Source organism: Penaeus chinensis, chromosome 31 (assembly GCF_019202785.1).
Source record: "Penaeus chinensis breed Huanghai No. 1 chromosome 31, ASM1920278v2, whole genome shotgun sequence".
Taxonomy (NCBI): domain Eukaryota; kingdom Metazoa; phylum Arthropoda; class Malacostraca; order Decapoda; family Penaeidae; genus Penaeus; species Penaeus chinensis.
Window position 1 is genome coordinate 9763802 of NC_061849.1, and position 26485 is coordinate 9790286.

The following is a 26485-nucleotide window of genomic DNA, read 5'->3' on the forward strand; positions in this document are numbered from 1 at the left end:
ATCTTAAACAAGCAATTCTCAAAATCCGTCCAGGCCATATGGCAGCAGTCAGAGCGTATACTTCTAGTCAAAATGAAATCTAGTCCGTCCAACGTAAACATCATTGTAACACACTCGCCGACTGCTGATTCCGAAGAGTATGAAACAGACAAGTTTTATGACGATCTGGAGGCAGCGCACAATCAGTGCAAACGAAATTAAATGAGGTTAACATCATTATGGGTGATTTTAAAGCGAAAGTTGGTTTTGAGTTAAACGGAAAAGCAATTGGGCTATATGGGCTTGGGGACAAAAATGAACGCGGAGATCGTCTTACTCAGCGAAGAGAAAGAACTTACCATTATGAACACGTAGTTTGCGGTTCATCCACGATATAGATACACCTCGATCAGCCCTGGAGATCGAACTCGTAACCAAATAGACTACATTCTGTTCAGTAAACGGTACCGCTCGGCAATATTGAAGGTCAAAACATATCCCGGCACAGATGCAAATAGTGATCATGTTCCGATTGTTGCAACAATTCAACTTCACCTGAAACAGATGAGATGCCAGAAGTGGGCACCAAGGTTAAATGCCCTTAAGGATACAGAACTAAAAAAACAATTCCATGGAGATGTAATAGAGAAATTGCAACAGATAGACCTATCAACTCCTTCAGAATCTTATTTGAAGCAACAAATAACCAAATACCTAGAGAGCAGAGGAAGGGTCCTACAAATCACTCGATGACTCAGGAGATTAAAAACCTCATGCAAGAGAGAAGACTAGCCAAAGGAGACCCAGAAAAATACCAACAGCTGCACAACAACATCAAGCAGAAATGTAAAATAGCTAGAGAACAAAGGTTAGAACAAAAGTGTCAAGAGATTGAAGGATTTAAAGAACAGAACAGAACAGAAATGTTCAAATGTATTCGAGAAGTTTCTGGCAAAGCAACACCACGCTCATTAGCATGTATAAAATCATCAACTGGCAGGGTCCTCTATGAACCGGAAGAAGTTGCCAAACGTTGGTTGGAATATCTAGGGCAACTATTTGATGATGTACTACTTAATGAAGAGCTCACTCAGCCCGGAATCTGTCTATCTGGTCTGGTAATTACAAAGACCGAAGTCAGATGGGCCCTTCATGGCATGAAGCTGAATAAAGCCGCAGGCCCAGATGAAGCTGTTACGGAAATGCTCGGAGCACTAGGTGAGATGGGTATCGATCTACTTCACAACCTAGTCAACAAGATTTATGACTCTGGTGAAATACCCGACGACATGCTTAAATCCATCTTTATAGCACTGCCAATGAAACCACATACACTGGACTGTGAACAACATCATACTATTAGCCTCATGGGTCACACCCTTGATCTACTGCTCAAAACCATACTTGAATGCCAGGAAATAGCACAATGTCAGTACGGATTTATACCTAACAAAGGTACAAGAAATCTTCATATTAAGAATACTCAGTGAGTGTAGCACTCCACACCAACAAAATATCTATATTTGCTTCATTGCCTACAAGAAAGCCTCCTTAAAAGGCTCAAAGACATCGGACTAGACGACAAAGATTATCGAAACATCTACAATCTTTATAAATTATAGCCAACAAAAGGGCGCAATCAAATTGGCGCACGGCCTAACCGAATGGACTGGGATCAAGCGTGGTGTGCGACAGGGCTGTGTTACGAGCCCAGATTTCTTCAACCTATATAGTGAACACTTACTTCGACAACTTAATGACATAGAAAACGGTGTACTGATCAACGGAGTCCGTGTAAACAACATCAGATACGCAGACGACACTGCTCTTATTGCTGACAATAAAGAAGGCCTCCAAAGACTCATAGATCTTGTCTGGAACGCTTCATTAGCAAAGGGGCTAGAGATAAAAAAAAATTAAAACTTTTATTATGGTGATCTCTAAACAAAGTCAGCCTCCATCATGCGACCTCATTTGTAAGGGGAATGTTACATAGCACGTGAATTCGTTTAACTATCTTTGGTCAATATTGACGTCCGATGGAAGGTGCGAAAAGGAAAAAAAGAGATGCATAAGGATGGTTTTAATCAATTGTCCGCCATATTTAAAGATCGAAAGTTGTCAATGGTGCTAAAAAACAGGCTTCAGAAATATTTTGTATGGTCAGTTTTATTATACGGTAGGGAGGCATGGACTCTCTCAGCGGCAACAACTAAGAACTTAGAGGCTGCAGAAATGTGGTTTTACCGCCGAATGTTGCGCATTGTCTATACGGCACATGAAACCAACAACTCTATGCTCAAGCGGGTTGGACAAGATCGGCAACTCCTTAAAATCCTAGAGGAAAGACAAGTCAGCTTTAACGGCCATGTCATCAGGAATGGCGAACTAGATCTTAGCCTAGCCGGAAGGATACCTGGAAAGAAAGCGAAGGGGCCGACAAAGACTTCTTTTGCTAAACCAACCGAAGGAAAATATGGGGATCAAAACAACAAGGAAATCTGGGATGCCGCGAGAAGTCGAATGCGAAATCACCAATCCAACACACATTGTCAAAGGTCACATCGACCATGGCACTACAGATGATAATGATATGTTGCACAAAAGCGTATTATAAGAACAATTATGTCAATTGAAACAAATGAAAACACTAATGAATCTTTCAAAATACTAAAAATCCTTAAATACTGCTGTTCTCTAGGTGTCTAGGTCCTTAGATTGTGCTTTATTCCAAACAGAAATAAGTGATAAGACCCTTCAAGACAAAACTCTGGAAATACCATTAGTTAGAAGTCGCCAGACACAAACTTCAATTATTTATCATGGTGTTAAGATCTGGAATAGCCTGCTACCTTCAATCAAGGAGAGTGAAAGTTTAATCTGTTTTAAATCCTGTTAAACAATCTTCATTGACTAGATACTAAATCTTTTTATAATTGTTGTGATACTTATATTGTATGTTGTAAGGTGTCGAGATATTTTTTCTCAGATAGGCTGAGCTTTTTCTAAACAAATGTATTGCTGGAGCTAAATAAAGTTTTAGTATCAATATCTGATTAGAACCAAAGTTCGTGCAGGAATGATCACAGGCATAGGGAATTCAAGAACCAGAGCTTGGTCGCTCATTACTTTTTTTCAATTTTTTTTACTGACAGTGAGCATCCCTAGCCCATAATCATCTCGGAAAGTTGTTAATATTATTAAGAAAAAGGTTTTGAAGCTAGCCTAGAGGGTGGCCAAAGGTAGTTCAGGGATCAGGCTTAAGTTATTTTTTTATGTCTGTTAACCTGCTAACATGTTAATATACAGGGCCCTTCTGTCACAGTTTATAATCAAGAATTAATTTTCCTCACAGGTCTAGCACCATGTCTTGGCCATAAGAAGGAAACAGAGAAGACAGAAGACAAAGAACTCGCCATTTTCTCTACCGGTAATTTAGCAGGGAGAAAAATAGAGTGTAAGTTAAAAGGTGATGGTTACCGGTGCATTCAAACGAATCTTCCTGTACAGCAACCTGGGGACAATGAATCCCAGCTACCTCTTCCCTGCAAGATACAAACAAGTTTTGAATCAAGGCCACTTGGAGATAAGGACATTCAGAGAGAAAGCTCTTGGAATGTCATTAAGGCTGGAACAAGTGGTCAGAAAGACACTTTGATGATAGAAGTACCAGTGACCAGAAGAAACCTAAAAATTCTTCATCAGATAATGCCCCAAAAGGATATACCCCGAATAGAATCAGTTCTTCTTGCAGGATTATCTGAGAAGTTGCCAAATTATATGGGAGAAGCACCAGTGGAAACAGCAAAATTACATGAGATGTTGCCAGTTTCCATAGGGGAAGCGGCGGAGGAACCGGCATCTCCTGTGCCAGGATTTCCTAGGAAGTTGCCAAATTCTGTAACAGAACCACTAGAGGAAGCAGCAAGTCCTGTTCTAAGATTACCTGTGAAGTTGCCAGATTCTATAGAAGAAATGCTAGAGGAGGCAGCAGGTCATGTTACAGGATTACCAGTGAAGTTACCAGAATTACCTGTAGGAAAAAAAACAAAGGAAGCAGCAGGTCCTGTTCCAGAATTACCTGTGAAGTTGTCAGGTTTTATAGAAAAAATATCAGAAGAAGCAGCAGGTCATGCTCCAGGATTACCTGAGAAGTTGCCAAGTTCTGTAGGAGAAGCATCAGAGGAAGAAGTAGGTCCTGTGCCAGGATTAACTGTGAAGTTCCCAGGTTCTATAAAAGAAATACTAGAGGAAGCAGCAGGTCCTGTTCCAGGATTTCATGCGAAGTTACCAGTATTATCTGAGAAGTTGCCAGGTTCTATAGGAGAAGCACCAGAGGAAGAAACAGCTCTTGTACCAGGACTGCCAATGAAGTTGCCAGGTTCTAAAGAAGAAATACTAGAGGAAGCAGCAAGTCCTGTACCAGGATTACCTGTGAAGTTGTCAGGTTCAATAGAAGAAATACTAGAGGAACGAGCAGGTTCTGTTCCAGGATTACCTAAGAAGTTGCCAGGTTATTTAATAGAAGCACTGCAGGAACAATCAAGTCTTGTATCAGGATCGCCACTATTAACCATAACAGAAGCACTAAAGAAGCCACTAGGTCCAGTTTCAGGATTACCTGTGGAGTTGCCAGGTTTTGTGGGAGAAGAACCAGAGGAAGCAGCAGGTCCTGTTCGAGGATTACCTGAGAAGTTGCCAGGTCTTATAAGAGAAGAAGCAGGTCATTTAGCAGAAGCACCAGAGGACCAAGTAGTTCCAGTGCCAAGATTACCGGAGAAGTTGTCTGGTTCTATAGGAGAAACACAAGAGGAAGTAATAAGTCTTGTTCCAGGAATACCTGTAAAGTTACCAGGTTCTATAAAAGAAATACTAGTGGAAGCAGCAGGTCCTGTTCCAGGATTACCTGTGAAGTTACCAGTATTACCTGAAAAGTTGTCAAGTTCTCTAGAAAAACCGGAGGAAGCAGCAGGTCCTGTTTCAGGATTACCTGTGAAGTCAGGTTCTATAGAAGAAGTACGAGAGGAACGAGCAGGTAATGCACCAGGATTACCAGAGAAATTGCCAAGTTCTATAAGAGAAACACCAGAGGAAGCAGCAGGTCCTGTACCAGGATTGTCAATGAAGTTACCAAGTTCTGTAGAAGAAACACCAGAGGAAGCAGCCAGTCTTGTTCCAGGAATACCTGTGAAGTTGCCAGGCTCTATAACAGAAATACCAAAGGAAGCAGAAAGTCTTGTTTCAGGGTTGTCTGTGAAGTTACCAGAATTACCTGAGAAGTTGCTAGGTTCTATACAAGAAACACCAGAGGAAGCAGAAGGTCCTGTTCCAGGATTACCTGTGAAGTTGCCAGGTCTTATTGGAGAAGCACCAGATGAAGTAGCAGGTCCTGTACCAGGATTGCTTATGAAGTTGCCAAGTTCTATAGAAAAAATACCGGAAGAAGCAGCAGGTCCTGTTCCAGGATTACCTGTGAAGTTAGCAGAATTACCTAAGAAGTTGCCAGGTACTGTAGGAGAAGCACCAGAGAAAGAAGGTCGTGTACCAGGATTACCTAAGAAGTTAACTGGTTCTATAGGAGAAGCATCAAAGGAAGAAGTAGGTCCTGTGCCAGGTTTATTTGTGAAGTTCCCAGAATTACATGAAAAGTTGCCAGGTTTTGTAGGAGGAATACTAGAGGAAGCATCAGGTTCTGTTCCAGGATTACCTGAGAAGTTGCCAGGTCCTATAGAAAAAGCAGCAGGTCATTTAGCAGAAGCACCAGAGGACCAAGTAGTTCCAGTGCAAAGATTACCTGAGAAGTTGTCTGGTTCTATAGGAGAAACACTAGAGGAAGTAATAAGTCTTGTTCCAGGATTATCTGTAAAGTTACCAGGTTCTATAAAAGAAATACTAGAGGAAGCAGCAGGTCCTGTTCCAGGATTACCTGTGAAGTTGCCAGAATTACCTGGTTCTATAGCAGAAGCGTTAAAGGAAGAAGTAGGTCTCGTGCCAGGTTTACCTGTTAAGTTCCCAGAATTACATGAGAAGTTGCCAGGTTTTGTAGGAGGAACACCAGAGAAAGAAGCAGGTCCTGCTCCAGGATTACCTGTGAAGTTGTCAAGTTCTATAGAAGAAATGCCAGAAGCAGCAGCAGGTCATATTCCAGGATTACCTTTGAAGTTACCAGAATTACCTGAAAAGTTGCCAGGTTCTGTAGGAGAAGTACCAGAGGAAGCAATAAGTCCTGTTCCAGAATTTCCAGTGAAGTTGCCAAGTTCTATAGAAGAAATACTAGAGGAAACAGCAGGTCCTGTTCCAGGATTACCTGTGAAGTTACCAGAATTACCTGAGAAGTTGTCAGGTTCTGTAGGAGAATCACCAGAGGAAGAAGCGGGTCGTGTACCAGAATTACCTGAGTTACCAGGTTATATAGGAGAAGCACCAAAGGAAGAAGTAGGTTCTGTGCCTGGATTGCCTATGAAGTTGCCAGGTTCTATAGAAGAAATACTAGAGGAAGCAGCAGGTCATGTTACAGGATTACCAGAAAAGTTACCAGGTTCTGTAGGATTACCTTTCAAGTTGCTAGGTTCTGTAGGAGAAGCACCAGAGGAAGAAGTACCAGGATTGCCTATGAAGTTGCCAGGTTCTATAGAAAAAACACTAGAGGAAGCAGCGGGTTCTGTTCCAGAATTACCTGTGAAGTTGCCAGGTTCTGTAGGAGAAGCACCAGAGGAAGCAGCAGGCCCTGTTCCAGGATTAACTGTGAAGTTCCCAAGTTCTATAAAAGAAATACCAGAAGAAGCAGCAGGTTCTGTTCCAGGATTTCCTGTGAAGTTACCAGTATTATCTGAGAGGTTGCCAAGTTCTATAGGCGAAGCACCAAAGAAAGAAGTAGGTCCTGTGCCAGGATTGCCTATGAAGTTGCCAAGTTCTATAGAAGAAATACTAGAGGAAGCAGCAGGTCATGTTCCAGGATTACCTGTGAAGTTCCCAGAATTACACGAGAAGTTGCCAGGTTTTGTAGGAGGAATACTAGAGGAAGCAGCAGGTCATGTTCCAGGATTACCTGTAAAGTTACCAGGTTCTATAGAAGAAATACCAGAGGAAGCAGCAGGTCCTGTTCCAGGATTACCTGTGAAGTTCCCAGAATTACATGAGAAGTTGCCAGGTTTTGTAGGAGGAATACTAGAGGAAGCAACAGGTCCTGTTCCAGGATTACCTGTGAAGTTGCCAGGTTCAACAGGAGAAGCACCAGAGGAAACAGCCGGTCCTGTACCAGGATTACTTGTGAAGTTGCCGGGTTCAATAGGAAAAGCACCAGAGGAAGCAACAGGTACTGTTCCAGGATTACCTGTGAAGTTCCCAGGTTCAAAAGAAGAAATACCAGAGGAAGCAGAAGGTCCTGTTCCAGGATTACCTGTGAAGTTACCAGGTTCTAAAGAAGAAATACCAGAGGAAGCAGAAGGTCCTGTTCCAGGATTATCTGTGAAGTTATCACAATTACTTAAGAAGTTGCCAGGTTCTATAGGAGAAGCACCAAAGGATGAAGTAGGTTTTGTGCCAGGGTTACCTATAAAGTTACCAGAATCTTTAGAAGAAACACCAGAGGAAGCAACAGGTACTGTTCCAGGATTACCTGTAAGGTTCCCAGGTTCTATAGAAGAAATGCTAGAGGAAGCAGGCCATGTTACAGGATTACCGGTGAAATTACCAGGTTCTATAAAAGAAATGCTTGAGGAAGCAGCAGGTCCTGTTCCAGGATTACCTGTGAAATTACCAGAATTACCTGAGAACTTGCTAGGTTCTGTAGGAGAAGCATCAGAGGATCGAACAGGTCTTGTTCCAGGATTACCTGTAAATTTACCAGGTTCTATAGAAGAAATGCTAGAGGAAGCAGCAGGTCCTGTTCCAGGATTACCTATGAAGTTATCAAAATTACCTGCAAAGTTGCCAGGTTCTATAGGAGAAGCACCAGAGGAAGAAGTAAGTCCTCTGCCAGGATTACCTGTGAAGTTCCCAGAATTACATGAGAAGTTGCCAGGTTTTGTAGGAGGAATACTAAAGGAAGCAGCAGGTCATGTTCCAGGATTACCTGTAAAGTTACCAGGTTCTATAGAAGAAATACCAGAGGAAGCAGCAGGTCCTGTTCCAGGATTACCTGTGAAGTTCCCAGAATTACATGAGAAGTTGCCAGGTTTTGTAGGAGGAATACTAGAGGAAGCAGCAGGTCATGTTCCAGGATTACCTGTGAAGTTCCCAGAATTACATGAGAAGTTGCCAGGTTTTGTAGGAGGAATACTAGAGGAAGCAGCAGGTACTGTTCCAGGATTACCTGTAAAGTTACCAGGATCTATAGAAGAGATACCAGAGGAAGCAACAGGTCCTGTACCAGGATTACCTGTGAAGTTGCCAGGTTCAATTGGAGAAGCATCAGAGGAAACAGCCGGTCCTGTTCCAGGATTACTTGTGAAGTTGCCGGGCACAATAGGAGAAGCACCAGAGGAAGCAACAGGTACTGTTCCAGGATTACCTGTGAAGTTTCCAGGTTCTATAGAAGAAATGCTAGAGGAAGCAGCAGGTCTTCTTCCAGGATTACCTGAGAAATTACCAGAATTACCTGAGAACTTGCTAGGTTCTGTTGGAGAAGCATTAAAGGATCGAACAGGTCTTGTACCAGGATTACCTGTAAAGTTACCAGGTTCTATAGAAGAAATATCAGAGGAAGCAGCAGGTCCTGTTCCAGGATTACCTGTGAAGTTACCCGGTTCTAAAGAAGAATTACCAGAGGAAGCAGGAGGTCCTGTTCCAGGATTACCTGTGAAGTTACCAGGTTCTAAAGAAGAAATACCAGAGGAAGCAGAAGGTCCTGTCCCAGGATTATCTGTGAAGTTAACACAATTACTTAAGAAGTTGCCAGGTTCTATAGGAGAAGCACCAAAGGATGAAGTAGGTTTTGTGCCAGGGTTACCTATAAAGTTACCAGGATCTTTAGAAGAAACACCAGAGGAAGCAACAGGTACTGTTCCAGGATTACCTGTAAGGTTCTCAGGTTCTATAAAAGAAATGCTAGAGGAAGCAGGCCATGTTACAGAATTACCGGTGAAATTACCAGAATTACTTGAGAACTTGCTAGGTTCTGTAGGAGAAGCATCAGAGGATCGAACAGGTCTTGTTCCAGGATTACCTGTAAAGTTACCAGGTTCTATAGAAGAAATGCTAGAGGAAGCAGCAGGTCCTGTACCAGGATTACCTATGAAGTTATCAAAATTACCTGCAAAGTTGCCAGGTTCTATAGGAGAAGCACCAGAGGAAGAAATAAGTCCTCTGCCAGGATTACCTGTGAAGTTCCCAGAATTACATGAGAAGTTGCCAGATTTTGTAGGAGGAATACTAAAGGAAGCAGCAGGTCATGTTCCAGGATTACCTGTAAAGTTACCAGGTTCTATAGAAGAAATACCAGAGGAAGCAGCAGGTCTTGTTCCAGGATTACCTGTGAAGTTCCCAGAATTACATGAGAAGTTGCCAGGTTTTGTAGGAGGAATACTAGAGGAAGCAGCAGGTCATGTTCCAGGATTACCTGTGAAGTTCCCAGAATTACATGAGAAGTTGCCAGGTTTTGTAGGAGGAATACTAGAGGAAGCAGCAGGTACTGTTCCAGGATTACCTGTAAAGTTACCAGGATCTATAGAAGAGATACCAGAGGTAGCAACAGGTCCTGTACCAGGATTACCTGTGAAGTTGCCAGGTTCAATAGGAGAAGCATCAGAGGAAACAGCCGGTCCTGTACCAGGATTACTTGTAAAGTTGCCGGGTTCAATAGGAGAAGCACCAGAGGAAGCAACAGGTACTGTTGCAGGATTACCTGTGAAGTTACCAGGTTCTATAGAAGAAATGCTAGTGGAAGCAGCAGGTCTTCTTCCAGGATTACCTGTGAAGTTACCAGAATTACCTGAGAACTTGCTAGGTTCTGTTGGAGAAGCATCAAAGGATCGAACAGGTCTTGTACCAGGATTACCTGTAAAGTTCCCAGGTTCTATAGAAGAAATGCTAGAGGAAGCAGCAGGTCCTGTTCCAGGATTACCTGTGAAGTTACCAGGTTCTAAAGAAGAAATACCAGAGGAAGCAGAAGGTCCTGTTCCAGGATTATCTGTGAAGTTATCACAATTATTTAAGAAGTTGCCAGGTTCTATTGGAGAAGCACCAAAGGATGAAGTAGGTTTTGTGCCAGGGTTACCTATAAAGTTTCTAGGATCTTTAGAAGAAACACCAGAGGAAGCAACAGGTACTGTTCCAGGATTACCTGTGAAGTTACCAGGTTCTATAGAAGAAATGCTAGAGGAAGCAGGCCATGTTACAGAATTACCGGTGAAATTACCAGGTTCTATAGAAGAAATGCTTGAGGAAGCAGCAGGTCCTGTTCCAGGATTACCTGTGAAGTTATCAAAATTACCTGCAAAGTTGCCAGGTTCTATAGGAGAAGCACTAGAGGAAGCAGCAGGTCATGTTCCAGGATTACCTGTAAAGTTACCAGGTTCTATAGAAGAAATACCAGAGGAAGCAGCAGGTCCTGTTCCAGGATTACCTGTGAAGTTCCCAGAATTACATGAGAAGTTGCCAGGTTTTGTAGGAGGAATACTAGAGGAAGCAGCAGGTCATATTCCAGGATTACCCGAGAAGTTCCCAGAATTACATGAAAAATTGCCAGGTTTTGTAGGAGGAATACTAGAGGAAGCAGCAGGTACTGTTCCAGGATTACCTGTAAAGTTACCAGGATCTATAGAAGAGATACCAGAGGAAGCAACAGGTCCTGTTCCAGGATTACCTGTGAAATTGCCAGGTTCAATAGGAGAAGCACCAGAGGAAACAGCCGGTCCTGTACCAGGATTACTTGTGAAGTTGCCGGGTTCAATAGGAAAAGCACCAGAGGAAGCAACCGGTACTGTTCCAGGATTACCTGTGAAGTTACCAGGTTCTATAGAACAAATGCTAGAGGAAGCAGCAGGTCTTCTTCCAGGATTACCTGTGAAGTTACCAGAATTACCTGAGAATTTGCTAGGTTCTGTTGGAGAAGCATCAGAGGATCGAACAGGTCTTGTACCAGGATTACCTGTAAAGTTCCCAGGTTCTATAGAAGAAATGCTAGAGGAAGCAGGCCATGTTACAGGATTACCTGTAAAGTTCCCAGGTTCTATAGAAGAAATGCTAGAGGAAGCAGCAGGTCCTGTTCCAGGATTACCTATGAAGTTATCAAAATTACCAGCAAAGTTGCCAGGTTCTATAGGAGAAGCACCAGAGAAAGAAGTAAGTCCTCTGCCAGGATTACCTGTGAAGTTCCTAGAATTACATGAGAAGTTGCCAGGTTTTGTAGGAGGAATACTAGAGGAAGCAGCAGGTCATGTTCCAGGATTACCTGTAAAGTTACCAGGTTCTATAGAAGAAATACCAGGGGAAGCAGCAGGTCATGTTCCAGGATTACCTGTGAAGTTCCCAGAATTACACGAGAAGTTGCCAGGTTTTGTAGGAGGAATAGTAGAGGAAGCAGCAGGTCATGTTCCAGAATTACCCGTAAAGTTACCAGGTTCTATAAAAGAAATACCAGAGGAAGCAGCAGGTCCTGTTCCAGGATTACCTGTGAAGTTCCCAGAATTACATGAGAAGTTGCCAGGTTTTGTAGGAGGAATACTAGAGGAAGCAGCAGGTCATGTTCCAGGATTACCTGTAAAGTTACCAGGTTCTATAGAAGAAATACCAGGGGAAGCAACAGGTCCTGTTCCAGGATTACCTGTGAAATTGCCAGGTTCAATAGGAGAAGCACCAGAGGAAACAGCCGGTCCTGTACCAGGATTACTTGTGAAGTTGCCGGGTTCAATAGGAAAAGCACCAGAGGAAGCAACCGGTACTGTTCCAGGATTACCTGTGAAGTTACCAGGTTCTATAGAACAAATGCTAGAGGAAGCAGCAGGTCTTCTTCCAGGATTACCTGTGAAGTTACCAGAATTACCTGAGAACTTGCTAGGTTCTGTTGGAGAAGCATCAGAGGATCGAACAGGTCTTGTACCAGGATTACCTGTAAAGTTCCCAGGTTCTATAGAAGAAATGCTAGAGGAAGCAGCAGGTCCTGTTCCAGGATTACCTGTAAGGTTCCCAGGGTCTATAGAAGAAATGCTAGAGGAAGCAGCAGGTCCTGTTCCAGGATTACCTATGAAGTTATCAAAATTACCAGCAAAGTTGCCAGGTTCTATAGGAGAAGCACCAGAGAAAGAAGTAAGTCCTCTGCCAGGATTACCTGTGAAGTTCCTAGAATTACATGAGAAGTTGCCAGGTTTTGTAGGAGGAATACTAGAGGAAGCAGCAGGTCATGTTCCAGGATTACCTGTAAAGTTACCAGGTTCTATAGAAGAAATACCAGGGGAAGCAGCAGGTCATGTTCCAGGATTACCTGTGAAGTTCCCAGAATTACACGAGAAGTTGCCAGGTTTTGTAGGAGGAATAGTAGAGGAAGCAGCAGGTCATGTTCCAGAATTACCTGTAAAGTTACCAGGTTCTATAGAAGAAATGCTTGAGGAAGCAGCAGGTCATGTTCCAGGATTACCTGTGAAGTTATCAAAATTACCTGCAAAGTTGCCAGGTTCTATAGGAGAAGCACCAGAGAAAGAAGTAAGTCCTCTGCCAGGATTACCTGTGAAGTTCCTAGAATTACATGAGAAGTTGCCAGGTTTTGTAGGAGGAATACTAGAGGAAGCAGCAGGTCATGTTCCAGGATTACCTGTAAAGTTACCAGGTTCTATAGAAGAAATACCAGAGGAAGCAGCAGGTCATGTTCCAGGATTACCTGTGAAGTTCCCAGAATTACACGAGAAGTTGCCAGGTTTTGTAGGAGGAATAGTAGAGGAAGCAGCAGGTCATGTTCCAGAATTACCTGTAAAGTTACCAGGTTCTATAGAAGAAATACCAGAGGAAGCAGCAGGTCATGTTCCAGGATTACCTGTGAAGTTCCCAGAATTACATGAGAAGTTGCCAGGTTTTGTAGGAGGAATACTAGAGGAAGCAGCAGGTACTGTTCCAGGATTACCTGTAAAGTTACCAGGATCTATAGAAGAGATACCAGAGGAAGCAACAGGTCCTGTACCAGGATTACCTGTGAAGTTGCCAGGTTCAATAGGAGAAGCATCAGAGGAAACAGCCAGTCCTGTACCAGGATTACTTGTGAAGTTGCCGGGTTCAATAGGAGAAGCACCAGAGGAAGCAACAGGTATTGTTCCAGGATTACCTGTGAAGTTACCAGGTTCTATAGAAGAAATGCTATTGGAAGCAGCAGGTCTTCTTCCAGGATTACCTGTGAAATTACCAGAATTACCTGAGAACTTGCTAGGTTCTGTTGGAGAAGCATCAGAGGATCGAACAGGTCTTGTACCAGGATTACCTGTAAAGTTTCCAGGTTCTATAGAAGAAATGCAAGAAGAAGCAGCAGGTCCTGTTCCAGGATTACCTGTGAAGTTACCAGGTTCTAAAGAAGAAATACCAGAGGAAGCAGAAGGTCCTGTTCCAGGATTATCTGTGAAGTTATCACAATTACTTAAGAAGTTGCCAGGTTCTATAGGAGAAGCACCAAAGGATGAAGTAGGTTTTGTTCCAGGTTTACCTATAAAGTTACCAGGATCTTTAGAAGAAATACCAGAGGAAGCAACAGGTACTGTTCCAGGATTACCTGTAAGGTTCCCAGGTTCTATAGAAGAAATGCTAGAGGAAGCAGGCCATGTTACAGGATTACCTGTGAAATTACCTGGTTCTATAGAAGAAATGCTTGAGGAAGCAGCAGGTCCTGTTCCAGGATTACCTGTGAAATTACCAGAATTACCTGAGAACTTGCTAGGTTCTGTTGGAGAAGCATCAGAAGATCGAACAGGTCTTGTACCAGGATTACCTGTAAAGTTCCCAGGTTCTATAGAAGAAATGCTAGAGGAAGCAGCAGGTCCTGTTCCAGGATTACCTGTGAAGTTATCAAAATTACCTACAAAGTTGCCAGGTTCGTTAGGAGAAGCACCAGAGGAAGCAGCAGGTCATGTTCCAGGATTACCTGTAAAGTTACCAGGTTCTATAGAAGAAATACCAGAGGAAGCAGCAGGTCCTGTTCCAGGATTACCTGTGAAGTTCCCAGAATTACATGAGAAGTTGCCAGGTTTTGTAGGAGCAATACTAGAGGAAGCAGCAGGTCATGTTCCAGGATTACCCGTGAAGTTCCCAGAATTACATGAAAAGTTGCCAGGTTTTGTAGGAGGAATACTAGAGGAAGCAGCAGGTACTGTTCCAGGATTACCTGTAAAGTTACCAGGTTCTATAGAAGAAATACCAGAGGAAGCAGCAGGTCATGTTCCAGGATTACCTGTGAAGTTCCCAGAATTACATGAGAAGTTGCCAGGTTTTGTAGGAGGAATACTAGAGGAAGCAGCAGGTACTGTTCCAGGATTACCTGTAAAGTTACCAGGATCTATAGAAGAGATACCAGAGGAAGCAACAGGTCCTGTACCAGGATTACCTGTGAAGTTGCCAGGTTCAATAGGAGAAGCATCAGAGGAAACAGCCAGTCCTGTACCAGGATTACTTGTGAAGTTGCCGGGTTCAATAGGAGAAGCACCAGAGGAAGCAACAGGTATTGTTCCAGGATTACCTGTGAAGTTACCAGGTTCTATAGAAGAAATGTTATTGGAAGCAGCAGGTCTTCTTCCAGGATTACCTGTGAAATTACCAGAATTACCTGAGAACTTGCTAGGTTCTGTTGGAGAAGCATCAGAGGATCGAACAGGTCTTGTACCAGGATTACCTGTAAAGTTCCCAGGTTCTATAGAAGAAATGCAAGAAGAAGCAGCAGGTCCTGTTCCAGGATTACCTGTGAAGTTACCAGGTTCTAAAGAAGAAATACCAGAGGAAGCAGAAGGTCCTGTTCCAGGATTATCTGTGAAGTTATCACAATTACTTAAGAAGTTGCCAGGTTCTATAGGAGAAGCACCAAAGGATGAAGTAGGTTTTGTGCCAGGGTTACCTATAAAGTTACCAGGATCTTTAAAAGAAACACCAGAGGAAGCAACAGGTACTGTTCCAGAATTACCTGTAAGGTTCCCAGGTTCTATAGAAGAAATGCTAGAGGAAGCAGGCCATGTTACAGGATTACCTTTGAAATTACCAGGTTCTATAGAAGAAATGCTTGAGGAAGCAGCAGGTCATGTTCCAGGATTACCTGTGAATTTACCAGAATTACCTGAGAACTTGCTAGGTTCTGTTGGAGAAGCATCAGAGGATCGAACAGGTCGTGTACCAGGATTACCTGTAAAGTTCCCAGGTTCTATAGAAGAAATGCTAGAGGAAGCAGCAGGTCCTGTTCCAGGATTACCTGTGAAGTTATCAAAATTACCTGCAAAGTTGCCAGGTTCTATAGGAGAAGCACCAGAGAAAGAAGTAAGTCCTCTGCCAGGATTACCTGTGAAGTTCCTAGAATTACATGAGAAGTTGCCAGGTTTTGTAGGAGGAATACTAGAGGAAGCAGCAGGTCATGTTCCAGGATTACCTGTAAAGTTACCAGGTTCTATAGAAGAAATACCAGAGGAAGTAGCAGGTCATGTTCCAGGATTACCTGTGAAGTTCCCAGAATTACACGAGAAGTTGCCAGGTTTTGTAGGAGGAATAGTAGAGGAAGCAGCAGGTCATGTTCCAGAATTACCTGTAAAGTTACCAGGTTCTATAGAAGAAATACCAGAGGAAGCAGCAGGTCATGTTCCAGGATTACCTGTGAAGTTCCCAGAATTACATGAAAAGTTGCCAGGTTTTGTAGGAGGAATACTAGAGGAAGCAGCAGGTACTGTTCCAGGATTACCTGTAAAGTTACCAGGATCTATAGAAGAGATACCAGAGGAAGCAACAGGTCCTGTTCCAGGATTACCTGTGAAGTTGCCAGGTTCAATAAGAGAAGCACCAGAGGAAATAGCCGGTCCTGTACCAGGATTACTTGTGAAGTTGCCGGGTTCAATAGGAGAAGCACCAGAGGAAGCAGCAGGTCCTGTTCCAGGATTACCTGTGAAATTATCAGAATTACCTGAGAACTTGCTAGGTTCTGTTGGAGAAGCATCAGAGGATCGAACAGGTCTTGTACCAGGATTACCTGTAAAGTTCCCAGGTTCTATAGAAGAAATGCTAGAGGAAGCAGCAGGTCCTGTTCCAGGATTACCTGTGAAGTTATCAAAATTACCTGCAAAGTTGCCAGGTTTTGTAGGAGGACTACTAGAGGAAGCAACAGGTACTGTTCCAGGATTACCTGTAAGGTTCCCAGGTTCTATAGAAGAAATGCTAGAGGAAGCAGGCCATGTTACAGGATTACCTGTGAAATTACCTGGTTCTATAGAAGAAATGCTTGAGGAAGCAGCAGGTCCTGTTCCAGGATTACCTGTGAAATTACCAGAATTACCTGAGAACTTGCTAGGTTCTGTTGGAGAAGCATCAGAAGATCGAACAGGTCTTGTACCAGGATTACCTGTAAAGTTCCCAGGTTCTATAGAAGAAATGCTAGAGGAAGCAGCAGGTCCTGTTCCAGGATTACCTGTGAAGTTATCAAAATTACCTACAAAGTTGCCAGGTTCGTTAGGAGAAGCACCAGAGGAAGCAGCAGGTCATGTTCCAGGATTACCTGTAAAGTTACCAGGTTCTATAGAAGAAATACCAGAGGAAGCAGCAGGTCCTGTTCCAGGATTACCTGTGAAGTTCCCAGAATTACATGAGAAGTTGCCAGGTTTTGTAGGAGCAATACTAGAGGAAGCAGCAGGTCATGTTCCAGGATTACCCGTGAAGTTCCCAGAATTACATGAAAAGTTGCCAGGTTTTGTAGGAGGAATACTAGAGGAAGCAGCAGGTACTGTTCCAGGATTACCTGTAAAGTTACCAGGTTCTATAGAAGAAATACCAGAGGAAGCAGCAGGTCATGTTCCAGGATTACCTGTGAAGTTCCCAGAATTACATGAGAAGTTGCCAGGTTTTGTAGGAGGAATACTAGAGGAAGCAGCAGGTACTGTTCCAGGATTACCTGTAAAGTTACCAGGATCTATAGAAGAGATACCAGAGGAAGCAACAGGTCCTGTTCCAGGATTACCTGTGAATTTGCCAGGTTCAATAGGAGAAGCACCAGAGGAAACAGCCGGTACTGTACCAGGATTACTTATGAAGTTGCCGGGTTCAATAGGAAAAGCACCAGAGGAAGCAACAGGTACTGTTCCAGGATTACCTGTGAAGTTACCAGGTTCTATAGAAGAAATGCTAGAGGAAGCAGCAGGTCTTCTTCCAGGATTACCTGTGAAATTACCAGAATTACCTGAGAACTTGCTAGGTTCTGTTGGAGAAGCATCAGAGGATCGAACAGGTCTTGCACCAGGATTACCTGTAAAGTTCCCAGGTTCTATAGAAGAAATGCTAGAGGAAGCAGCAGGTCCTGTTCCAGGATTACCTGTAAGGTTCCCAGGTTCTATAGAAGAAATGCTAGAGGAAGCAGAAGGTCCTGTTCCAGGATTACCTGTGAAGTTATCAAAATTACCTGCAAAGTTGCCAGGTTCTATAGGAGAAGCACCAGAGAAAGAAGTAAGTCCTCTGCCAGGATTACCTGTGAAGTTCCTAGAATTACATGAGAAGTTGCCAGGTTTTGTAGGAGGAATACTAGAGGAAGCAGCAGGTCATGTTCCAGAATTACCTGTAAAGTTACCAGGTTCTATAGAGGAAATACCAGAGGAAGCAGCAGGTCATGTTCCAGGATTACCTGTGAAGTTACCAGGTTCTATAGAAGAAATACCAGGGGAAGCAGCAGGTCATGTTCCAGGATTACCTGTGAAGTTCCCAGAATTACACGAGAAGTTGCCAGGTTTTGTAGGAGGAATAGTAGAGGAAGCAGCAGGTCATGTTCCAGAATTACCTGTAAAGTTACCAGGTTCTATAGAGGAAATACCAGAGGAAGCAGCAGGTCCTGTTCCAGGATTACCTGTGAAGTTCCCAGAATTACATGAGAAGTTGCCAGGTTTTGTAGGAGGAATACTAGAGGAAGCAGCAGGTCATGTTCAAGGATTACCTGTGAAGTTCCCAGAATTACATGAGAAGTTGCCAGGTTTTGTAGGAGGAATACTAGAGCAAGCAGCAGGTCATGTTCCAGGATTACCTGTGAAGTTCCCAGAATTACATGAGAAGTTGCCAGGTTTTGTAGGAGGAATACTAGAGGAAGCAGCAGGTTCTGTTCCAGGATTACCTGTAAAGTTACCAGGTTCTATAGAAGAAATACCAGAGGAAGCAGCAGGTCCTGTTCCAGGATTATCTGTGAAGTTATCACAATTACTTAAGAAGTTGCCAGGTTCTTTACGAGAACCACCAAAGGATGAAGTAGGTTTTGTGCCAGGGTTACCTATAAAGTTACCAGGATCTTTTGAAGAAACACCAGAGGAAGCAACAGGTACTGTTCCAGGATTACCTTTGAAGTTGCCAGGTTCAATAGAAGAAGCACCAGAGGAAGCAGCCGGTCCTGTACCAGGATTACCTTTGAAGTTGCCAGGTTCTATAGAAGAAATGCCAGAGGCAGCAGGTCATGTTACAGGATTACCTGTGAAGTTACCAGGTTCTATAGAAGAAATGCTAGAGGAAGCAGCAGGTCTTCTTCCAAGATTACCTGTGAAATTGTTAGGTTCTATAGGAGAAGCACCAGAGGATGCTGTAAGCCCTGTTCCAAGATTACCTGTGAAATTGCCAGGTTCTATAGAAGAAATGCTAGAGGAAGCAGCAGGTACTGTTCGAAGATTACCAGTAAAGTTACCAGAATTACGTGAGAAGTTGCCAAGTTCTATAGATGAAACACTAGAAGAACCAGCAGGACCCTATCCAGGATTGCCTGTGAAGTTCCCAGGTTCTATAAAAGAAATACTAGAGGAAGCAACAGGTCCTGTTTCAGGATTACCTGTGAAGTTATCAAAATTACATGAGACGTTGCCAGGCTTTGTAGGAGGAATACTAGAGGAAGCAGCAGGTCCCATACCAGGATTGCCTATGAAGTATCCAGGTTCTATAGAAGAAATACCAAAGGAAGCAGCAGGTCCTGTTCCAGGATCACTTGTGAAGTTACCTGAATTACCCAAAAAGTTGCCAGGTTTTATAGGAAAAGCAACAGAGGAAGCAACAGGTCCTGTACTAGGATTACCAATGAAGTTAGGATTACCAATGAAGTTGCTAGGTTCTGTAGCAAAAACACCAGAGAAAGGAGCAGGTCCTGTACCAGGATTACCTGAGAAGATGCCAGGTTCTATAGGCGAAACACCTGGGGAAGTAGTAGGTCCTGTTCCAGGATTACCTGTCAAATTACCAGAATTACCTGAGAAGTTGCCAGGTTCTATAGGAGAAGAAACAGAGGAAGCGCCAGGTCCTGTACCAGGAATGCCTATGAAGTTGCCAACAGAAACACCAGAAGAAGCAGTTGGTCTTGTTCCAGAATTGCATGTAAAGTTACCAGAACTACCTGAGAAGTTGCCAGGTTCTACTGGAGAAGCACCAGGGGAAACAGCAGGTCCTGTACCAGGATTGTCTAATAAGTTGCCAGGTTCTACAGGAGAAGCACCAGAGGAAGAAGCAGGTCTTGATACAGGATTACCTATGACACTGCCAGGTTCTATAGGAGGAGCACTAGAGGAAGCAGCAGGTCCTTTACCAGGATTCTCGGTGAAGCTGCCAGGTTCTATAGAAGAAATACTAGAGGAAACATCAGGTCCTGATCCAGGATTACCTGTGAAGTTGCCAGGTTCAATAGATGAAATACCAGATCCTGATTCAAGATCACTTGTGGAGTTACCAGAATTACCTGAGAAGTTGCCAGGTTCTATCGGAGAAGCACCAGGTCCTGTCTCCTTAACTGAACTGCCTGTAAAAGTACCAAGTCCCGAAACAGAATTACCTGTGAATCTAACAAGTCTGATTCCGAAAACACCTGTGAATTTACAAGGAAGTAATAGTAAACAACCAATGGGACCGTCGACATCATGTGCTGCATTCTATGTAGGATTTGTGCCATGTTTAGTGCCTATACTATTCACACCATATTCCTACTCAGTTCCCGTCGAGTCTGCTTCGGAGTCGAAAATGAGAGATCAGTCTACTGGCCTGCCTCTGTTGAGATTAGGGAAATACCCTGGTCCTGGCCGCGGTGCAGAAGTCTCCTCGTTATCAAGAGAAGCCCAAGTACTACCTTATCTTCCCCTTTCTCCTGCTCAGCCTGAAGGACTTCTGGGGATACTAGGATATCCATTGCTCACTGACAACAAAGACATCTCCTCTGCTGGATGTCCCTGCTCATCAACAAGTCCTCAGCCGTCATATCATCCTTCCATCATCCTTAATGTTGCTATCCCGCCGCCGCCGAAATGAATGGGTTCGTTAAGTATAGAATTGTATTTTGATGACAAAGGTGTATGTGAATGGGAAATTTACGTAGAATAATTAAAGATCATTGTAAACTTATGTTGTTGTTTTTTAGAGATGCATTAGCACTCGCTGGAGGATCCTTCATGGAAAGATTAAAGATCATTGTTACCTTATGTTTTTTTGAGAGATGCCTAAGCAGTCGCTGGATGATCCTTCAGAATTGCTGGGTTTACCGGAGTGCAGAGTTCTGTGGCACAGACCATAAGATGGTAGTGGCTACCCTAAGGGTCCACTTCAAACTCCCCATCCCTCCAGTGGCCACTCTAGGTGTTTCACTTGGACTGACTAGGAAGTGTGCTCGAGGGTTCGCCATGGCACTCTCTGATCGATTCACAGAACTTGAAAACCTGACGGACTCAGTTGCTCTGTGGGAGTCCTTCAAGCGCAAAACACTCGAAGCAGTGCAAGAGTCCATTGTGGTACAGCCAAGGGTAAGGCAGAATTTCATCTCCCTGGAAACATTGGAGGCCCCTGAAGCGTGTCGCATGGTTTGGGTGAATGACAATTAAGACTTGCGTCGCTCTTTGGTACGTACGGCTCGGACACTATTGAGAAGGGACAAGGAACAGTTCATCAGGAATCTTACTGAGGGGGTTGAAGCCCATTTCTTGGTAAATGACCTTCGCCCTGCTTACCAAACCCTGAGAAAACTGAACTCTAAGCCCTCCTCGCAGATGACTGCAGTCTGCTCAGTGGATGGACAGATCATCTCTGACCATGCTGGGATTCGTGAACGTTCGACTGAGTACCCAGGTAGACCCTCCAGCAGTTAGTTTGGATGCAAGTGGTATCACAATCAGTGAGGAACCTAATATTCTAACTGATGTTAGGATGGCGGTGTTTAAGCTGAAGAGTGGGAAAGCCACAGGCATATGTGCTATCCTTGCTGAACCACTAAGGGGACCGTCCCGAGAAAGGCCTACCTTGCTCCGCTCATTTGATCATTAAAAGAAAACGGTGTTAGATATCTAGATTTATTTTGCGTGTATAATATCGTGATCTGTCTCATATATAATTTAATCGGGGCGCCCCCCATAAAGTCGAAAAAAAATTCCACCGCATTTTTCTGTTTTATCTCTGAATGACAAAAAATATTTTTCAGTTAGGTCATATAATAGCCCGATTTAAAAATTTCCGTTCACTTTTTTTCCGGCTGCCTGACATGGTGAACTATATTTGGGTAAATTTTCAGTTTTTGGCCATGCATATATTTTTTTTTCAATTTAATAATCGAGTTATGGTACGGTCTGCGCACTCCGCACTACTCACAGAAGAATTAATAAAATATGGAGGCACTTGAGATTTACGAACGCTGAATGTTCCAGCGGCTTACGTAAACAAAATACAGAGAACATGACCTTGAAAGTTGGACACTTACCAAAGCTAATTATGTCTTTTATGTCTTCGCTAAACTGATGGTATTATATATATATATATATATATATATGTATATAAACAAATTTACTTTACGATAAGATCATAACCAGTAACGGTCTTCAATAGGGAGCCTAGTTTGTAAAGGTACCTTTTTTGTGTGTGCTATGAAATTAGATATTCTTGTCTGAAACGTTTAGTAAATACAGTTAATCGTGAAGAAAAGTAATTAAACCACAAAATAGTAATACATATACACCTGTTCTTGAAAATCCGATTTAAAAAATGAAGAACTCTGGATGGCAATATTAGTCAAAAATTATTATATTCATATAATACTAGCTTACATACAACTTAAATTTGTAGCATCATAGGAGCATAGATGTTAAATCAATGGAGTGCGAGAATTACCAGAATTGTCGAATTTGTCCTACGCTCCAAACAGGAAAAAAGGGGGGAGGGGGGGGGGGAATGGTCACTGGGTGGTTATAATGTCCTCGGAGGTTTATATATACGTAATCACACGCCCATATAGATAGCTAAATTAAGCAACAATAACGAATGAAATACATGAACTAGAAATATGTGATGCGTTCAGTAAAGCATACATTCTGGAAGTACACATCCTTCAGTTACACCGTTTGAAAAAGGATATTACAGGAAAATCTTATGATCCGACAATATCGACATTTTGAGAAACAAGTTTTGTTTTGCTGGCTTCTGGTTCCCTCTCAGCAGTGTTGCCACAACGCCGAGATATTAACCTTGCGGAGGGTATCATGGATTGCCAGTCTACTCAATCTTGCCAGATTGACAAAACAAAACTCGACTTCTTGAAAAAAAAAAAAAAAAAAAAATTCTTGCAAAAGCAAATGAACATGTACTTTCACAAAAAACAACAAAAATGGTCTTCCACAAGGGGCACTTCCACAAGGGGCACTGACAAAAGTAAACTAAGAGAAAAACAAAAAGGCTCCTTCTGCATGCTCAATATGTAATAACACATAAGAAAGATATCTGCAAAAAAGAGAAAAAATAAAAAGGCTCATTCTGAATGCTTGGGGTCGTCATCTGGATGCAGACCTGTGACGGCGGCGTCAACACAATAAAAGATTTCTGTAAAAAATAATAATAATAATAAAAAAATAAATAAAGAGGCTCTCCCCGTATGCTTGGCACCGTCAAAAAAAAGAAAAAAAAAATTGTAAAAAAGATAAAAAATTCAAAGCCTCCTCCTGCATAATCGGCGCCATCCGGGCTGGTAGATCTCTGACGTCGGCGGCGATGTCTTCTGGCCGTCCTGCTGCAGCTCGTACTCTCTCCCTCTCCTGCATCTGCAAGTCTGACATCAGGCTGGGCGGGATATTCCATCCAAGGTACTTCAAGAGGCCTCCCTGCGAAAAAACAAAATTGTGTTCGAGGGCAACAAGGCTGCACCTGCTCGAAACTTGCAAACTTGCCCTTCGAACACTTACACCAAACTTTTAGAATGAAGGGACTCGTTGGCGTTCTGGGTGTACCCTGAAAGACACCTAGTCAGATCATATTTGGTTAGGTCCACGTAAACAGCTCGGATCTCCTGCAGTGCCGCTTGCGGAACGGATCTGAGAAAAAGATTCTCGTGGGAATGAGCACGAGGAGCCGCTCCTGCTGTCCTTGCAGAGTTGTAGAAACACCAACTGTCACGGCCCTCGGGACAGTGCTGCTGCTGCGGCCTGATATCTGTGGAGGAATCATGGTAAAAGGGCGCAAGGGTATTCTTTCGCATCATCCCCACATCTGTGTTGACGGACCGCATCAAACCTATAGAATATAGAACTTTGATAAGGCATCAATATTCTTCTTAGTCAAGCAACAGGGAACGACGTACAACTCGGCCTGAGCGTGTAGTGACTGACGTCTCTTGCCGACATAGTTGTGGCACTCGTACTTCTTGACCTCCTTGTCGACGTCATAGATGAACCTGACACTCCTGTAGGCAGAAGAATCTCTATCACCTACAAAAAACGCAAGACTGCTCCTGTGTTAGCCTCCACGACGAACGCCAAACCAACATGGCTGCGATGTCCGCGGGTCTTCCAAGCACAGTCGAACGAAACGATGACATCTGAAGTTCCATCGGCATCAGGAGCTACATTCCCTTGGGTCCTGTAAACCCCTTCACTCTCTGGCGGGTGCACTGCATCCTGTCATTAAAAAAAGTTCTGCCTTTCCATACAGATAGTTAGCATAAGCACATTACCTGTGCTTGCTGATGACACTGCTCCCATCTGTACTGGCTACCTTGCAACAACCGGCATAACCGTCATCATTAGTACACCTGCATCGCCGTCGTAACGCTGCCACGGACATCATCTGTAAGATCAAACGATTCCTCAGCCGTGCGGGAGACCTCACCTCACTGACCGCACAGCAAGACGAAAACCTGGACAGAATCTACGACACGGCTGGAAAGCTGCACTCGCCCCAAGCAGATGGAACAGAAAACCGCCTGCAGCAAATCTGATCAGAAAGACGGTGCACTGCAGCATCCGGATCGACCGTGTCACACACCGTTACATCTGCAAAGAGACGCTTACGTAGCTCGACAGTAGATAGTCCTCTTTCAGCCTCAGCACCGATGGCCAGTTCGTCTGAAAGAGAACTGCTCGACGTGACACTGCTCTCCGAAATCTGCGCAACCTGCAGCTCCTGTGGGGAGAAAACATTACAAGACACTGGAGACTCGCCGCGGGAGGTTGATGGCGCTGGTGACTCGCCGCCTGAGGTCAATAGCTCCGACAAGCTGGAAGGAGAGGGTAAAGGCAGCGACCTTGCATGCGAGGTCGAAGCCACGGGCGACCTGGCATACGAGGCCGACGGCACCGGCGAGGTCACACGCGCCGGCGGGGCTGCAGTGGCTTCACCGGGTGTCGAGGACACCGGTGACCTGGAACGCAAGCGATTATGAGGATCCTATCTAACTGCAAGCATCCGCCTAATGCCCTCCTTCCTCTTCGAGCAACCTGTAATGGAGATCTTGCGAGGCATCCTGAAAGAAAAGTAAGTAATTAACTGATTCCTGAAAAAAGACAGAAAAGGTTAACTGAGAGCACGGTGAAACAGCGACCAGCAACGGCGACCAATGCTATGACGCTGTTCAGTAAATCGCATCATCATGACAGGTGCTAATTCTGAATTAATACCTTCCTATAATTCTGTTATCAATTATTCCTTGCGTGTTTTGTATAATGTCAGCTAACACACTCATCATGTATTTTCACCGTATAGCAGAAAACGTAATATCATTTAAACAATGATTATTAAGGAAATAAAAATTGTGGGAGGCTTGGGTAACTGACAACTTTACCTCGAAGTAACTGAATTCGCCAAATGAGAGGAAAAAACAAGTGGTTTCCCATCTGTAGCCCTCGCATGTCACACTTTTACCCTATTTATCATTTATTCCAGATAAACTGTATTCTTTTATTTTTGTCTTAAATATTTCATACTCAGTTATCATACTAATCAATGTCTAAACTACACCATATTAACAGAAGGCCTCGGTGCAACAAATATTCCATGTGCACATAAATCCAGATCTGTCAACTTACTAATCTGTATTTTTTTATTTATAAAATATTATCTTTTTCATGAAGTGCATTGAAGTTAGGTATAACAAAATTATGGGCATTTTCGAACTGCCCATAGTGTTACGATAGAATAGCATAGGTGTTAAATGATAGGAAATACTAACTGGTTGTTTATCGCCTCCCGTCACTAATTTTGCACTTTTAGCATACTTTTAAAAGATAACGTCTGATCTTTTATTTTTGGTCGCACATAATTAATACCTGGTTAATGGTTAATGGTTAAAAGCAAAATAAGTGTGCTAGACATCTAAGGTCATGTAGCACTATAGTAAATGGTAGTGAAGGGTGGTTGAGTTAGTGATAAGTTATCAAAGCTGGGCAAAGGAATTGACGAGTAAATGGGTTAAGGTCGGGTAAGGTAATATATAGGGGTTAGATCAATGTATATGCATTTGAGAAATGAAAACAGGTTGTCAAAGCAGAAAGTGTGAGAAGCTGTGGGAGGGATCACGAAAAATCGGTCCCATTTGGCTGGGCTAAATAGAGTATTTAAGAATTTTGTAGAGATGGGGCTAGTAGAAGGACGGGGGCGTGTGGAAGAGGGAGTAGTGTTGAGGAAGGTAGTGTTATGGGGAGGTGGACAATAAGGTTGTAAGGTAGTAATAAGGGAGGATGGGGTAGTTGATGAAGAAGGTTGTGGGGGTATAGTTGTTGAAGTTGAGCATGTTGGGAGAGTAGAAATGTCTCCTGGGGTGTTGATTAGGGTGGATACTGTACCAGTAGGCATTGAGGAGGGGGTATTAGTTGTAGTGTTCAAAGCCGTGGTCAAAGGAGAGCCTGGGGTCAGGGAATCGGGCGAGTTTGAATTGGTGGAGCTATTTGATGAAGAGGCAAGCCTCATTGCCTCTAATAATGGTATGGTATGGTTAATGATTAATGGTTAATGGTTAAAAGCAAAATAAATGTGCTATCTAATAATGGTATAAAATCTTCATTGTTGGCCATGATAAGCCTGGAGTATGTTGGGGAGAGAAACGGTCCACCCCTCAGGGTCCCTTGAGGGGTAAGGGCTAGACAACTAAAGCAGGGGAATA

General features: G+C 43.3%; 1 protein-coding gene across 1 annotated transcript; it reads left to right on the forward strand.

The window, feature by feature from the left end:
• Positions 1–728: 728 nt before the first annotated feature.
• Positions 729–20561, forward strand: LOC125042007. Its single transcript, XM_047637468.1, has 16 exons — positions 729–1465; positions 1602–1877; positions 2163–2490; positions 2681–2852; positions 3335–6922; positions 7175–7815; positions 7909–7944; positions 8302–8473; positions 8705–9147; positions 9241–9392; positions 9504–11572; positions 11702–12043; positions 12185–12316; positions 12548–12709; positions 13028–17734; positions 17954–20561. The coding sequence occupies exons 1-16, from the start codon at positions 729–731 to the stop codon at positions 20386–20388; spliced, it is 16392 nt and encodes a 5463-aa protein (XP_047493424.1). The 3' UTR covers positions 20389–20561.
• The last annotated feature ends 5924 nt before the right edge of the window (positions 20562–26485 follow it).